This window comes from Podarcis liolepis (genome assembly GCF_965112155.1).
Source record: "Podarcis liolepis genome assembly, chromosome: 10".
Taxonomy (NCBI): Eukaryota; Metazoa; Chordata; class Lepidosauria; order Squamata; family Lacertidae; genus Podarcis; species Podarcis liolepis.
Window position 1 is genome coordinate 14,199,241 of NC_139562.1, and position 17,308 is coordinate 14,216,548.

The 17,308-nt window shown below is 43.8% G+C and overlaps 1 protein-coding gene across 4 annotated transcripts; it reads right to left on the bottom strand.

Annotated features, from left to right (window-relative positions):
• Nucleotides 1-1,133: 1,133 nt before the first annotated feature.
• IAPP (islet amyloid polypeptide) lies at nt 1,134-16,499 on the bottom strand. 4 transcript variants are annotated; one of them, XM_083461671.1, is made up of 4 exons: nt 16,425-16,499; nt 8,641-8,737; nt 8,293-8,430; nt 1,134-1,765 (listed from the first exon to the last, which is right to left on the bottom strand). In XM_083461671.1, the coding sequence occupies exons 2-4, from the start codon at nt 8,718-8,720 to the stop codon at nt 1,594-1,596; spliced, it is 390 nt and encodes a 129-aa protein (XP_083317797.1). In that variant the 5' UTR covers nt 8,721-8,737; nt 16,425-16,499; the 3' UTR covers nt 1,134-1,593. The 4 variants fall into 4 exon arrangements, with proteins under 4 accessions (XP_083317797.1, XP_083317795.1, XP_083317796.1 ...); XM_083461669.1 differs by lacking the exon at nt 16,425-16,499 and adding an exon at nt 9,206-9,384; XM_083461670.1 differs by lacking the exon at nt 16,425-16,499 and adding an exon at nt 9,056-9,196.
• Nucleotides 16,500-17,308: the final 809 nt, after the last annotated feature.

Genomic DNA, 17,308 nt, shown 5'->3' on the forward strand with positions numbered 1-17,308 from the left:
ACACTGTCAGAACCTCCCTCCTCCTTCCCAAAGCCCAGCACCTCTCTTATCTGGCTTTTAGAGAGCACCCCCTTGGCTCAGCACCCAGTGCATGTACCTCATCCACACAACCCTAAATCCCCTCATCCTCGCTGCCAGGGCTCTCCATACCTGGTATATGGAGTGGCTTAAGGCACGTTCAATAGGCAGACCATGGTGTTAGGATTCTTTTCCCATGCTGCAGTCATGGGATTGTTTTTATCACATGATGGTGTATGTTTTCATTCCACATTGTGGGAAGTCACGGAGACAGGATGTTTGTATTACTGTATTTCCGTGATGTAGGATGTTTGTCCTTTGTTCTCTCTTTCTGCTGTCTGATGCTGAAGAGGAAGGAGCTGAGTTATGATGCTCTGAGTGTGTATATGTAAATAAACGTAGTTTAGCCAAATGCTGCGCTACTGAGTCTGTACACTGACTGCCTATACTCTGCTGATCCTGAAGTGTGCTGATGCCTCTAAGGCAGGGATGTCCAACAGGTCGATCATGATCTACTGGTCAATCCCTGCAAGGTTTTGGTTGATGGCAGTCAGTCCCTGGTCCCCTTCCGGCCCCGCCCCCTCGCCCCGCCCCGCCCCGCCCTCCATTGTTGGAGAATGGAAGATGGAGTTTACAAACCCGGGCTGTCCCCCCCCCCCAGCGATCCTTTGGTGAGTTGCTGCTTCTCTTTGACCCCCAAATAGTGTAAAAACGTTGCGACCCCCCTCCCAAAGCTAAGCCTAAAAATGGGGCTTTCCCCCTCCCTAAAATAAGTTCAACAACTTTGACCTGAACCCCAATAAAATGGGGCTTTTCCTCTCCCTAAGAAAAGCTCAACAATGTTGACCTGAACCCAACTGGTAGATCACTGCCTGTTTTTAATTTAGTGAGTAGATCGCAGTCTCTTGGAAGCTGGCCACCGCTGCTCTAAGGTATCAGTCGCTGTGATGTTCAGACTGGAGAAAGATTTTGAATCTCCCGAATGAACGACCAGGAGGGAGAGAACATGCCAGTTGGGCATGTGTCTGTGCCAGACTCCTACTCATGTGTAGGACCTCCTGACACATAGTTCCACTCAGGTGGGACTACAAGGACTTACACCTTGCATTTCGTCATTTTAAAAAATGTTTTAATTTTTAAAAAATGAAAGAAAGAGAAACGAGTGGCTGTCGCACTTTTACATTTCAGGTTTTGTGGCATGGGCGCGTGAAGTTTATTTTCTTTTGAAGGGAGGCATTTCACAACCACATTGCAGGAGCGCTACGTGTTTCATCCTTCACACACACAGACAGAGGCATGGTGAATCCATGAAAGTCACGTACATCAGATACCACACAAAGAAAACAAGGCACTCTGAAGGATAGACAGGTGTTCAATGACCAAAAGGGAGAGGGGTCATGTGGGCAGCCAAATCCGCAGGCTGCTTGCCCGAGCGGCAGCCTCGTTCAGACAAAGAGAACTTGGGTGGAGGACTTTTAAGGATCAGGTGCTTGTACATTAAAAAAAACAACAAACAAACAGAGGGAGGGAGGGGGAATCCCTAAGGAGGACTGCGATCCTCGCCATCTTGCAACGTTAAAGCTGTAGATAGGTTGGAGGCTCTCTGTCTCTCTTGCCGTAGGTGTTGGACCCCACGTTGGTCGGCGAATAGATCGCACCGATGGAGTTGCTGGACCGGACCAAGAAGTCTGCCAGGCGCTGTGTCGCACACGTGGCCGTGTTGCACTTCCGTTTCTCTAGGCGGTGACTGGGGACATTGAAAAGAAGAGACACACCACTGTGAAAACCTTGGGACAGGCAGCAAGAATATTATTGGCCCAAAAATGGAAGCAAGAAGAATTACCAACATTAGAAGAATGGAGGATGAAATTGATGGACTACGCAGAATTAGACAAGCTAACAGGAAGGATCCGAGACTGGTGAGACCAGAGGTTTACAGAAGACTGGACTAAATTTACGGAGTATCTGAAAGTATTTGCGATGATCAAATTACGTTTGTAGGGCTACAAGAAGCTCTGTGAGAAGTAATTTAAGAAATATTGTAAAAATGGAAAGGAAGAAATGATTTGTTAGAAAATGTAAAGGCAATATTAAGTTAGGAATTGCAGGAGAAATAATTAAGACGGAAGGCTATCAGAGATGCTGAAGGAAGTCCAAATAAGGATATATGTATAATAATTTGTGTGGTATGTCTTAAAATTTTTGTATGCTAAAATTAATAAAAAATATTCAAAAAGAAAAAAAGAAAAAGAAAAGAAAACCTTGGGACAGGCACTCCTGCTGCCATGGCTGATTGCAACATTAAGCTGCTTCACTAGAACATAACTGGCCCTGAGACAATGAACGGTGGTAGATAAATCTAATCAATAAATAAGTGCATAAGAAGGGCTCTGCTGAATCAGGCTAATGGGTGGTCCAGCTTCCTGTTCTCCCAGTGGCCAACCAGGGAGCAGCACATGAGCACAAGATCCCTCCTGTGGTTTCCAGCAACTGGCCTTCAGAAGCATGACTGTGGAGGTAGAGCACATGATCATAGGTACAGCTATCGGTGGAACAGCTAGCTGGCTGTGATGGCTCGGCTCTGCTTCCATGACCAGAGGCAGTGATGCTTGAACTACCAGTTGCTGGAATCATAGTACTGAAGGGTTGGCAGGGACCCCAAGAGTCATTCAGTCCTACCTTCTGCAATGCAGGAATCACAGCTAGTCAGCAGAGGTCATGTCTGGGGAGAAGGCATGGTCTGGGAAAAGCCCCCAAGGGCCAGATAGACAGTCTTCAAGGGCCGCATCTGCCCCCCTCCCCCAGCCTGAGGTTTCCTACCCCTGGTGTAGGCTGTCAGCCTCCTCTTTATTTATTGAACTTTGCACGTTGCGTTGTTTGACTCTGCTGTGTTGTGAAGTGACTTTGGACTCTCACACTTTCTTCATTAACCTAGAAATAGATTATCTCAGAAAGAAAGTTCTCTGAACTGTCATGAACCTTATGTCTAAAACTCCTGGTAGAGGACAAGGATCTAGAGATCACGCTAAGGGTGGCCAAATTCTGTGTGACTGCCATAAAACTCAGGGAACAAGCTGTACTACCAAAATGATCAAGGTTTTAAATGACAATTTTAGGTTATATTTTAGTGATCAAGATTTAATGTATATTTTTATCTGTCACTATATCTGAATTGTCTCCGTTATACCCAATTGCAATTCAATGTATTCCTGTTGTGTTTTATGATTTTCCTGATATTGTAAGTGAGCCAGAACTGGTCTGTGACCATAATAATAAAATTCATTCAACTGTCATGAACCTTCACTTGTTTTTGCTGACCTGGACGGCATGGGATAACCAACACATGATTCTACAAGTTCTATCAAGAGATCTAACAATCAAGCAAGGTATTGTCCCTCTTTCCCTTGACATTTACATCTCCAGCTATTTGTACATCTAAATACTACAGTGATCCTCATCTATTAAAATCTATGTTTTGTTAAATGTTTTGTCGAAGTTGCAATCCTAATGGATAAAAGATTGCACCTTCTGTCTGACATAGAGATATATTGTTCCATGTTGAATTTGAAAAGTAAACTCATCTTACAAACAACTATGATCCAAATCTTACATACTAAAGTTTATTCTCTGAGTGTGGATCTTTATGTAGCTGAAATCAGGGCTGGCCCATCTACTGTATATGGGCCTCTTACCAATCCGAACCAGTTAGGCATGAGCTTGTGGGTTTTTCTTCTTCCTTTCTTTTCCAAAAAAGTACAATTGCCTTTTCTTTCTGTTACGATCCCACATGAAGCAATTTTTGAAGATTGCTCCTAGTGGAACAAGAATGAAAAGATTCTTCTAGCTGTCAAAGAAGCACAATAACAATAGACCTAGTGGATTTTAATCAGTCACACCAATCCTTGCAGGACCTTTCCAGATCTTTTCTTCTTAAAGCTGAATGAAGAGGTTAATAAATAACAAAGCTCAATGCATGAAGCCAATATCTCGGTTGCATTGAAACCATATAACGACATTGTACCTTGTTCTGTATATGAGCTGATTTCACTGACAATCATGGATGCTTGAAAACGATTCTTCAAGCCATCCCGTCAGGAAATAGGTTTCAGCTCAGAGAGACAAGGGCTAGATTTTCTAAGGTGGTGGGGTGGGAAAACGTGATGTTTCTCAGCCTGAGGTTTGCACTCCTATTTGGGCAAATGTCTAGGGGGGGCGCATGGCAGTGATAGGCAGGGCCAAAAGCAAATGTGAACTGAGGTGGAAATTCTGGCAGGGAAACTGGAGAAGCTGGCAAAACGTGGGCTGGATGAGGTTATTTTTAGTGGATTTGTTAGGCTGGCTGACCGAACCGAAAGAGTGCTCATTAATGGTTCCTTGTCATCCTGGAAAAAAGTGACAAGTGGGATGCTGCAAGGTTCTGTCCTAGGTCTGTTGTTGTTCAACCTATTTGGATACTCATCCAATTTGCAGATGACACCAAACGCCACAGAAGACAGAATCAGGATTCGAGATGACCTCAACAGATTGGAGAACTGGGCCCAAACTAACAAAATGAATTTCAGTAGGGTTCTACACTTTGGCAGGAAGAAGCAGCTGAACAAATATAAGGCAAGGGACACCTGGCTTGCCAGTCGTACGCATGAAAACGATCTAGGGACTTAATAACATGAGTCAACATTGCAATGCAGCAGCAGCTAATGCTATTCTAGGCTGCATCAACAGAAGTATAATGCCCAGATCAAGGGAAGTACAGTGGTACCTCGGGTTACAGATGCTTCAGGTTACAGATGCTTCAGGTTACAGACTCTGCTAACCCAGAAATATTACCTCGGGTCAAGAACTTTGCTTCAGGATGAGAACAGAAATCGTGCTCTGGCGGCAGTGGGAGGCCACATTAGCTAAAGTGGTAGCTCAGGTTAAGAACAGTTTCAGGTTAAGAACGGACCTCCAGAACGAATTAAGTTCTTAACCCGAGGTACCCCTGTAATAGTACCGCTCTATGCTGCCTTGTTCAGAGCACACCTGGAATACTGTGTCCAATTCTGGGCGCCACAATTTAAGAAGGATGTTGACAAGCTGGAATATGTGCAGAGGAGGGCAACTAAGATAATCAAGGGTCTAGCCTTATGAGGAACGGTTGAAGGAACTGGGTATATTTAGCCTGGGAAAGAGGAGCCCGAGAGGAGATATAATAGCCATCTTCAAATACCTAAAGGGCTATCACATGGAGGATGGAGCAAGCTTGTTTTCTCCTGCTCCAGAGGCTAGGACTCAAACCAATGGCTTCAAGTTCCAAGAAAGGAGATTCCAACTAAAGCATCAATGACAGATGACCAACCAACATCTGCTTGAAAACCTATAGAATCATAGAATAATGTAATGTAATAATATAGGTCAGGCCCACATGGACATTTTGTGGTGTCATCTAATGGTCAGGAGGACATGGTTAAATCCTGTTTTGACTACATGCACCTGTTCCCTTCTTTTGGCAGGGGATTCTGTTGAAAATTGCTTTCTGATCCAGAAGGGGTATGCATGCTAAAACAAAGGAGGGGGAACCTTCCATTTTAGCAACACTTCTGACCTGATGCCATTGTGATGTCAGGTGATTGACAAATGGGCGGCCTATCAGGCCAATCCACATAAAGATTTGGCCCATGGAGCCACAAATCACAGAGGAGACTAGATTCCAGCTTAGGTGTAGCTAACACATAGGCCAGCAACTTCCATCTTTGTTGGTTGGACCAAAGAAAAGCTGGTGACTAGGGAAGACATTGGAGGAAAGTATTTTAGGGGGAGCAGTTGCCACTGAATGGAGCTCTTCTCTTTCTTCAGGAGTAGCTGATGGGAGCAAGATATTGTCATGCTAATCATTCTCATGATATCAGCAAGTTCTCTAAATAGCCTTTAAAAAGTGCGTCTGAAAGTTAACATTGAGTCATTGTTGCTGCTTAATGACTTAACTATACTATAATTATCTTTCTCTGAAGATACCATGAAGCTGCTGCTCAAATCGATTGAATGACACCCAAATGGGGGGCCCTTTCTGTGTAACTTACAAGGGTTATTAACATTCATACATTTACAGGGCATTTTGGAGAGGATTTATTCCCCTCCAATTCCCCTCCTTCTACCAGGCATAAAGCAACTGCTGAATGAATTACTCTGAGGACCAGCTAGTCCAACCCCCTGAAATGTAGGAATATCAGCTAAAGCATCCATGGCAGATGGCCACCCAGTGTGGTGTAGTGGTTAAGAGCGGTGGACTCGTAATCTGGTGAACTGGGTTCGATTCCCCACTCTTCCACATGCAGCTGCTGGGTGACCTTGGGCCAGTCACACTTCTCTGAAGTCTCTCAGCTCCACTCACCTCACAGAGTGTTTGTTGTGGGGGAGGAAGGGGAAGGAGAATGTTAACCGCTTTGAGACTCCTTCATGTAGTGATAAAGCGGGATATCAAATCCAAACTCTTCTTCTTCTTCCAATGAAAGAGAATTCACCTTCCAGGTTAAGCATGCCCAGTTCCCTCAACCATTCCTCATAAGGCTTGGACACTAGACCTGCTGAAATCCAGTGATGTCTGCCTGTCTGCACAAGAACTCACACAAGTGGAAGCACGAGAATCGATACTGAATGAGCATCACGGTTCCTACTTGTAAAATCTGCACTGTGCATTCACTCCTTATGTCTCTAACATGAGAAGGGAATTGCAGCAAAGAATTTCAAGAGCACATCTCCATTCACAGCTACCTACATAGTTGTTGCTGTTGTTGTTTTAATTAGCATCCTCTGACAGGTATTCATCTCCCTACAAAAGGCATGGTCTGAGGCTGAGCACGGTTCCCTAACTAAAATTAGGAAACTAATTTAAAATTAGCTAGGCACTTAGGAAGCCTACCAAGGCCTGCTGCCCTTTATGATATTGTTTCATTTGTTTATATCCAAATTGCTCTTTTTATAGCTGTTTAATAAGACAGTATTTATGGTTCCTTAAATGAAAATGCTCCCGGAACTCACAAAGAGCACACCAACCCAGTAACTGTTTACATGGTTGTTATTTTTTAGGTTGTAAGGAACATTCACACATTACATTCGACGAATGCACAGTCTGTGTGTGAAAATAGTTGAGCTGTGCACACTCGTACAGTCATTCACAAGTAATGTTCAATGAGTGTGCAGTCACCTGTGTACAAATGAACAAGGGCTCGCTTGAATGTGTGGAGTGACAGCTTATACCTGTGTGCAGTGTAATGTGTGAACAACCGTGCACATTTATCTGAGCAAGGAAGACTTAAAAACTAATGTCTTATTTCCATGCCTGCTAACACTCTCTCCTGAACATCTTTTTAGGATAGGAGGAAAGAAAAATTCTATGCAATAATCCTTTGAGAAATCAAAAAGCAGTAACTCCATGCAAACGAAACCTTTGCAAAGTTTGAAAAGTATCAAAAGTTTGAGTCATGCGTCTTTGTGGCTTTCCTGATATTTAATATGCCCCCCCAATATGTTAAGCATTCCTCCTTTTTTATTTCATTAAAATGGCCTTGGGGGTCAGTTTGATTCTAATTAAAGCAAATGGGAAATAATGAAATACTGCATACTCAAGGTATTAGGGATCTAAATAATCTTAATGCTCTTAAATCTTCCCACTTGTTCACCCAATAGCTATTTCTTGTGGATTAGAGTAGTTAGGATAAATTGCTGACAGCCATTTAGTATTTGTATTTTTCTTTTCTACTTCCAAGAAAGTTTATGTTCAAGGAAAAAGTGACCTCTAGGAAAGAACACTGGAGTTCATGAGACACCCCAGATCTATAGCTATATCCTTGCTGTATCAACAATAACACTTCATGCAATCTCATAATTAAATGAAACTGGCATCATTGTCAAGTTCACCACATAAAAAATAAATAAATCCAAATTTGTGATCTATTCGATCTTACTACCTGATTGGTAAAGTGCTTTTTAGAAATAAATTCAAGGAGGGTTAAAAGCTTAGGCAGCTATGAGAGACTTGTTAGCAGAACCTCTATAAAACAGAAGCAATGATATACTATTCAATGCCAAATATGCTAGCAGTGGAAGGAGCGAAAGTGCAAATTGCATCTGAAGGCGTGGAGCTGGAGAATATTGCAAACATTGTCTGGAGATATGAAATAACCACAGGAACTTTGAACGCAATGCCTAGGCAAGCCTCAAATGCACTTCACAACACACCATCCCTCTGCGTATCTTTTGCATCTGAATCAAAAGCAATCCAAACAAATCTGGTACCTTCTGGGCTTTATCGCTTCCTCTCCGATCAGTGCACTGTTAATTCCCAAGAAGCCGCTACTTCGGGAGACGATGGGTAAGAGCCACTCTTGTCTGTTGGGAGTGCCATCGGATAAATCGTCAGCCAAGGAGAGAAGTCTTTAAACAAGGATAAAAAGCAAAATTGCTCTTTCTTTTCACACTTCTCCTCCTCCTTCCCTTCCTCTTTATCTCCTGCCCTCCCTCTGCCTTTTGCAATTGATATGGCCAAACACAACAACGCCCAAACCCACATGTGCAACACTACAAAAAAAATAATAATCATTTGACTTCTTTTTAAAAAGCAGAATATGCTTAATGGTTACTGACCTGTCGACAGGCGTCGCTTCCAGGGAATTTAAAGTAATAGACAAAATGATGAAAAGGAAGGGTCCTTTGAGGCTGCACATCTCTCCTCCGGGTCTTTCTGGGAGTGGTGGGGAAAGAAATCACACGAGACAAACTTCAGCCAGAAACATTCGCTCTTCATTGCACACTGAGCACTACAATTGCATCCACACCGAATATTCAGTGTCAGAACAGAAAGAATAACCCGAAGATCCCCGTTCCAATCTAAACGATTAGAAAACATCTCCTCTGTTTCCCCAGATGTTTTAACAGAATTCTGCCTTAACAATTTCCCACCTCAATCCCGGCAAAATTTCCAGTTTGCGTTACTTTAGAATCCACCCCTCTTTTCTATACTTTTTTTCTGATTTCGGTTTGCAAATAAGAACCCGGTTACCTGTCAGTGGCTGAGGAAGGAGCCGAGGAAATCTAGCAAATGCCAGTATTAGAAGCAATCGTGCAGGGAACAATCCCACTCTTGCTTCTGACTCTGGGTTACCTATCCCCCCACCTGTCTTGTTCGCAAGCGATACAAGCGCTTATATACCCTTCATAGCTTTCTCAGCTCTGACATCAGGCAGGGAGAGAGAGAGAGAAGAGAGAGCGAGAGAGCTTCTGTCATTAACTTCTCTCCCTATAGATAAAAAGTGCCCCGATAATGAGCGGAGGCTGATGGGTCATCCCTCCATTTACACGTCGGTAAATCTTAGGCAAGCCAATTCGGGAAGCTCTTGTGAAGGGATGCTAATAACGCAAGGCATCGCGACATGAGAACCAAGACCAGCATTTCGAGAAGAGGTCTAATAAGATGCAGAGAGTTGCTGTCCCCTTTGGGCGTTAACTGATGCTCAATAAGGCAACAAAAGAGATTCTTTAAAAAAAGGAATTGTGAGGCAAGGAAGAGGAAATGAAGCGCAGGGCGGAGAACTAATGAAATGCACAAAGTTGGGCATTCTGTAAGGATTTGTTTGTTATTATTTAGTAAATTTGTAGACCGCCCGCCATCCGAAGATCGCAGGGCACTTCACAGCGTAAAAATGCAAATTGAGAACATAAAGTACATAATGACACAAAACAGCAAAAGGGAACCAATAACCTCCCTCCCACAAACACTTTGGTTTAAATAACCAGAGGCCTGGGAGAAGTGGAATGTTTTTGCCTGGAGCCTAATGATATGTAATGAAGGCGCCTGGTGAGTCTTAATGGGGAGAGCATTCCATTAAACAGGGAGCCACCACAGAAAAGGCCTGTACTCGTGTTGTCACCCTCTGCCCTCTCTTGGGGAAAGGCACACAAAAAAGGGCCTCAGGTGATGATTGCAGGGTCCGGGTTGGCTCATATGGGGAGAAGTGGTGCTTGAGGTTCTTAAGAAAGGAAGAACTATCAGTGTGTGTGTGTGTGTGTGTGTGTGTTTCTTTCATCCATCAATCAATTTATCCATCTATTCCCACTAAAACTGACTGCAGAAGCTAAGTACCCACAACTTTGCAGCCAACATAGGGCAATTCAGAAATATGGGGAAGCTATCAGTGTGCTTGAGAGAACCCAGAGTTTTGCAGAAAGTAGGGGGAAATTCCCTTAAAGCAGGCATCCCCAGACTCGGCCCTCCAGATGTTTTGGGACTACAACTCCCACCATCCCTAGCTAACAGGACCAGTGGTCAGGGATGATGGGACTTGTAGTCCCAAAACATCTGGAGAGGGCTGAGTTTGGGGATGCTTGCCTTAAAGGATCCTTCCACTTTGGGGAGAACAAAAAAATACCCATTTAGGACTGAGCATGCTCACTGGCCATGGAATGCTGAATGTCTGTTGGGCATGGGAAACAGAAAATGGCACGCCCTGGTTGAAAGCCTGGCTGGCTGGCTGGAACCTGAACAGGAAAACTCCACACAGAAATAATTTGTTGCAGATTGTGTATGCCTGCATGTTTGTGTGACAGACAGTATAGTGGTACCTCAGGTTAAGAACTTAATTCGTTCAGGAGGTCTGTTGTTAACCTGAAACTGTTCTTAACCTGAGGTACCACTTTAGCTAATGGAGCCTCCTGCTGCCGCCGCACAATTTCTGTTCTCATCCTGAAGCAAAGTTCTTAACCCGAGGTACTATTCCTGGGTTAGCGGAGTCTGTAACCTGAAGCATATGTAACCTGAAGCATCTGTAACCCGAGGTACCACTGTATTGAATTGAATAATCAGAACTCTACAGTAAGACTGAATTGTTCTCTATGCACCTTGCAACCATGAAGTGAGATGGTTCACAGAGAGGGAAAAGTCTGAGTGCACCGTTAGTGTTGGGGCTGATGGGAGTTGAAGCCCAGCAATATCTGGAGGGCTACACAGGTTAGCGACCCCATAGCGTTTGAATGTGGCGACGCTCGGACTAGGGAAAACACAGAAAAATGTGTGAGGAAAGGGTTAACCTCCCTACCCCCCCCCCCCAGTAACATGGACTTGAATTTGAATTAGGCTGCTCATTCGTTTATCTTTTAAAGTAGGAGCTGCAGCTGTATCCAGTTGCTTACCAAATACAGTGGTACCTCAGGTTACAGACACTTCAGGTTACAGACTCTGCTAACCCAGAAATATTACCTCGGGTTAAGAACTTTGCTTCAGGATGAGAACAGAAATTGTGCTCTGGCAGCGCGGCAGCAGCAGGAGGCCCCATTAGCTAAAGTGGTGCTTCAGGTTAAGAACAGACCTCCGGAACAAATTAAGTACTTAACCCGAGGTACCACTGTACTCTTCACATTATTCCTGCATGATCAGGAATGGGGTGATGGCTGTGCTGAGAGGCGAACCCCTTCCCCCCTCTAAAAAATGTTCAGAACAAAACTTATTGGGAAGAAATCTGGAGCAGAGGCTATTTGTGTTCATCGGTCCCCCCTCACTTTCAACCATCTGGATTCTTTTCCAGGCTTCCCTCCTTCAACACAAGCATGCACCTCTGAAAATGGCAGGGAAAAAAATGAGAGAGGGGGACGATAACCTGCCTTTTTCATTAGGTACTCATCGGATGACGTTTGCTTGACAGTTCTGCTATGAATAGCGACAGCCCCCCCCCCAAGTATTTGGGGAGCTGAGCCTAACTAAGAACCGAGTTGTTCGTTATAGTTTTCTGCAAGGTGCAAAGTTGAGCACGCGAATAAACAAACGTGCAGCCGTTCATTGTGTAGGTGGGCTTACGGTGCCAAGAATGACTGGCTGTAGGAAGTTCCATTTATGGGCTGAGAGGAAGTTTTTGCACTTTGAATGTAGGAAGGCAGAGTTTGGAGCTTGCTGGGGGGAAAGTGGCTACTATGTTTTTGACTGGCAGTGGCGCTGTGGGTTAAACCACAGAGCCTCGGACTTGCCGATCAGAAGGTCGGCGGTTCGAATCCCCGCGACGGGGTGAGCTCCCGTTGCTTGGTCCCTGCTCCTGCCAACCTAGCAGTTTGAAAGCACGTCAAAGTGCAAGTAGATAAATAGGTACCACTCCAGTGGGAAGGGAAACGGCGTTTCTGTGCGCTGCTCTGGTTCGCCAAAAGTGGCTTAGTCATGCTGGCCACATGACCTGGAAGCTGTATGCCGGCTCCCTCGGCCAGTAAAGCAAGATGAGCGCCGCAACCCCAGAGTCGGTCACAACTGGACCTAATGGTCAGGGGTCCCTTTACCTAGTGGACCTATCTGCCAGCATGCTTGATTCCTACTTGCTCAACCTCTACATTTGCAAAGAAACAGTTCCAAAAAAGCAATCCTAAGTCTCTAGGATGTTCTAGTATTGTCTACCTGCCTGCTTCCCATCTTCTCAACTTAGACATTAGCAAATAACCAGCGCCAGGTAAAAAGCACTTGTTTCTGTTGGCATGCATGTCTATATGTGCAATTGATCACACATTATGAAATATTTAGATTTTTAGCACGCAAACCCAGAGTCGTCCGTGACTGGACCTAACGGTCAGGGGTACCTTTACATTTACCTATTTAAAGAGAGTAGTTTTGGTTCAATATACACCAGACAACATACGCTGGTATACAGGGGAGTGCAATACTATATAACAGTAAAAAAAAAAAAACCAGACTGGAACTTAGAATACAAGAATGATCAGTTCTACGGCAGAGCTGAAAATATTGATTAATTGTAGCCATTGTTACATGATGAAAAGCGGCTGGTTAGGCAAACAATTCAAATCAGATTGGAAGCTTAGTTACAACTAGGGATGCGGGAGGTGGGGTCAATTCAGTTTGCATTTAAAGGTGAACTTGCATCATTCCAAAACAACACGAGGACCGAAACACTGCCAGCCCTTTGGAATTCATAGTCATCTGAATTTGGCAATGCAGGTCTCCAGCCAAATAATTTCTTCAAAAAAAGAAGCAGCATATACTAGGGTAACGTGTGCAAAAAATTGAGACATTAGCAAAAACAACATACTGACATGCATTCTGTTAGGGGAAATTGCTTGCAAAAATGTGAGTATTAGGCCCAAATGCCACAAAATTGCCATTAAAAGGTATATAAATTAGGAGTGATCTGCTCTGATGTGTTTTTCTGTGTGTGTGTGTGTGTGTGTGTGTGTGTGTGTGTGTTTGTCATTGCAAGCTCTTGTTTAAATGTAGAGATCTAAACTTAAGAGTGGGAAAATAAAAATGGAGAGAAACCAAAATTGACAGATTGACCCCATTCCTAGTTACAGCTGGGCCCGTTTGAGGTAAGAAGAACAACCTACAAAATATGGAGTAAGTGTAAAATATGTCAAGCAAATAAGAATAGAATGTTTGGCAGAAGGAAGGAAAGAGCAAAGAGACCCTGCTGCCAGCAGATATGTGGCTAAACCTGGAAACGGAAGATGCTGCCAGGATAGTGGCCATGGACACGATGTTTGCATGCTTGCTATTTCCTGGTCACCTTTTGGCCCCACAAAATTGAGGGGGGGGGGAGAGAGGGGGGGTTGCTCGGTGGCCCATCCATGGTGATCAACTAATTGCCGAAGCTTGCAGAGAGCCCTGAGTTGAGCAAGACATTGCAAGCGCTGCCAATCAACTTGAAATGTCCCAACCGAATCTCAGCTTGTTGGTTCACCATCCCGACTGTCCCCAAGGCAGCCCTGTTTCCCTTTTGCAAACACTTTGAGTAAGAAAGGAGAAGCCTGATGGGACTCTCTCGCCTTCGAAGGACCTCTCCGCTGCCTGCTACCCCATCCACAGCTGCCATGGTGAGTTCTTTGCTCCTGGAGGGATGGAGTAGAAAGTAGAAGAGGACTATGTCTTCCTCTATTGGCTGCCCAGTGGAGCATTGTTGCTCAAGTTTTCGTAACAGCCCTAGTGGGTCTCTGCCGCTTCTGATGCCCCCAATCTTAGCCAGTCATGTCTTCCCTATAGCCTTCTAAAAATAGTTGAAACAACAAACACAACATCTAAGGGTATTTCTGGCCAACTACCTTCATTCAGGAACAACCCCCCTTTTTAAAAATAAAAATAAAATCCGCCTTGCATTGCTTAGAATCTAACTAGATACAATTGACAGTTTCTGCCCACGGAGAACATTGGTGCCCCACTTCAAGAAATGGGACCTGGTGGGTAACCAAACGGAAATGTTTTTGGGTTATATAAAGCATTGATTGATGAATCACATAGTTAATGGCATTTTCGGGAGAGGAAGAGGACTCGGGAGATGCAGTGATGCCTTTGAACTGTCAGTCAAGCTGCCACACATTTGTTCATGAACCATTTTAACGACACGCACTGCACCCCGTAACAGGGGATCAAGCAGACCCCATAACAGAGGCATGCAAAGATCCCTTAAGGACCTTCCATTAAAGGCCTTGTTTGCCTAAAACAGGGTCTTTTATTATTTTTGTTTTGATACACTATGGAAAAAAAAAGAATCAAACTGAATGATAGAGCTGCTTTAGACAACCAGAACATTTGATGTTTCCTAACATTCAGAAATGGATGCTTTTGTAATAAGATGTCTTAACGAATTTGCCTCTAGACCAGGAGCTATCCACCTGCTTACATTTTTTAAAAAACCAACCAAACAGAAGCAGGAACGAATGAATGCACGGAGTTTCAGAAAGAAGATGCTTGTGATGACCTTTGTTTTGGGAAGAACGGATGGAATAATATCGTTCAGGGCTTTGAAGCTGGAAATAAGGGTGATCGCTAATATCTTCTGTTGGCAGATTTAAGACAGATAAAAGAAGCTGAATTTTTCGCTGCATAAGATGCACCTGACCATAAGACGCACCTAGTTTTTAGAGGAGGAAAGGGGGAAAGCTCCGTTTTTTGGGGGTTCAGCTCACAGTTCTGCAGCTTCTTTAGGAAAGGAAAGGGAGCCGTTTCTACAGTTTCCAGATAGATAATCTAATCAGCCAGTCACATGTCGCTGGGGAAATAAAAGGCCTCCATCTACAGAACATTCAACAATGGAGACCTGGGCAAGGGGCCGGACCGCAAAGGGAGCCAGCGATCGACCACACATTCGTTCCATAAGACGCACAGACATTTCCCCTTACTTTTTAGAAGGAAAAAAGTGTGTCTTATGGAGCGAAAAATACAGTATTTCGCACAGCACATAGTCAAATTATGGAACTTGCTCCCCCAGGAGGCATTGATGACCATCAACTTGGATGGCTTTAAAAGAGGATTAGACACATTCAGGGAGGAAAAGGCTACTAGACATGATGTATATTCTCTGCCTCCATGGTCAGAGGCAAAGGCTTTCAAATACAGCCATACCTTGGATCCCGAATGTCTTGTGAGTTGAACGTTTTGGCTCCCAAATGCTGCAAACCTGGAAGTGAGTGTTTGTGAACATTCTTTGGAACCTGAACAACCAGCATGGATTTTGCGGCTTCCGATTGGCTGCAGGAGTTTCCTGCAGCCAATCAGAAGCCGCACCTTGGTTTCCGAACATTTTGGAAGTTGAACGGGCTTCCGGAACGGATTCCGTTCAACTTCCAAGGTACCACCATACCAGATTTTGTGAACAAATACTATGGAAATGGAATGCTGGACTATATGGGCCATTGGCCTGATCCAGAAGGCTATTCTCATGGAAGCAAAGATATCTCAGTTGATTAGATCATGGTGCTTATAATACCAAATGCACAGGTTAGATCCCCAAATGGGACAGCTGCATATTGCTGCATTACAGGTGGTTATGGACTATGTTCTTAAACCCTGTTTAGACAATCTAATTAGGAGAGCTGTCAGTATGTAGGAAGAGATATTCAGTTTCGTTCGCATTTTAATGCAAGCTTCCCTAAAGTTTTCGGGGGGGGGGGGAAATATGCAAAGCGAAATATAAGAAGCCTTCACACTTCTCTGAATTTTGCATTGTAGTTCTCCAACCAAATGGTGTGTACAAGAATGCATGCATTAGGAGAAAGTGTGCATAAATGTATATATTTATAAAAATAACATGGGAAAATGCATTGTATTAGGGGGAATGCTGTGTATTGGGGGGACATAAAGTATGCAAATCTGCATGCAAAAATATGTATATCAGGAATAATGTGCAGTAAAATGCTGGCAAAATTTCATGAAGACTTAAGAAAAATGCACAAGCCAATATAGAAAACTAAATTGATGATTGTGAAGATAGGAAAATGAGGAACCTGGAGAAACAAAAAATGATAGATTCACCCATCCCTAGGATTCCACATAGGACCTCTGGTTCACAGAAGTGCCTTTAACAGCAGCCCAGGTAAAGCACAATGGCTGTGGGAGGTTTGGGATTGGAGGGGGGGGGATTGATTCAATTCGTGTTTAAAGGCAAACTTACCTTATTTGCACATTGTGAAACAATACACGAGCTGAAACACAGCCTCCTTTGAATTTTGTGCTTCTCCACCTTTTGCAACACAGCCTGGTAAAGTGTGCAAAATGGCACAAGGTACTTATGAATTCACATTACTGGCGAAAACCACAATGTAAATTCATTGTATCAGGGGAAATCGCTTTGCAAAAAGGTCTCCGTTAGCCAGAATTACATACATACACTTGTGTATGAGGCGATATTTTCGCTAAAAATGCTGATGAATTTTTGTGAAAGCATTAAAAAAAAATGCAGAAACTGAAGTGGAAACATAGAGGACTGAACAATAGACCAGAAGAAAAAAAGAGAGAGAAACTGAGAGAAAACCAAATTGACAAATCTGCCTCTCCCTATTTGGGACAGTGGGCCCTTTGCTAATAAAATCCCACTTCTGCAGGCATAAAATGCCATATCTGCAGACCATGAGCCTCAGGTGAAGGGCAGTGTAGAAATTCAATAAATAAATAAGATGTATGAAAGCAATTGCAAACATACATGTTCAAAGATAAGCAACAACTGAAGTATCAAATTCCATATCTGTGTTCTGCACCAGCCTTGGCCATTGATGAAAATTACAACCACTGCAAATTCCTAACTGCTAAGGACATTATGTATACAGGGGGCAGGTCAGGCTGGGTGAACAGGCATGCAGCTGTTTGCACTCAGGGGAATGCCCTCTGCAGGAGCACCTCTGTTAAAATCCTTCCTGTTTTGTTTGTTTAGGTTCTGTGTTTTTTTTTTCCTGGCATGCAACATGCTTGACAAACTTCACCTTTGACACTACTCATTGATGCCTTGTGTCAGCCTGTGGTTATGGCTGCCAGTTTTCCAACCAGTCATCGGAGCTGCGC

Excerpts from the sequence above, each read along its gene's own strand:
- IAPP (XM_083461669.1), bottom strand. Across the intron at positions 8,431-8,640 it reads GAAGCGACGCCTGTCGACAG|ACTTCTCTCCTTGGCTGACG; the intron begins GTCAGTAACCAT and ends CCTTGTTTAAAG. Across the intron at positions 1,766-8,292 it reads GAAGCGATAAAGCCCAGAAG|TCACCGCCTAGAGAAACGGA; the intron begins GTACCAGATTTG and ends CAATGTCCCCAG.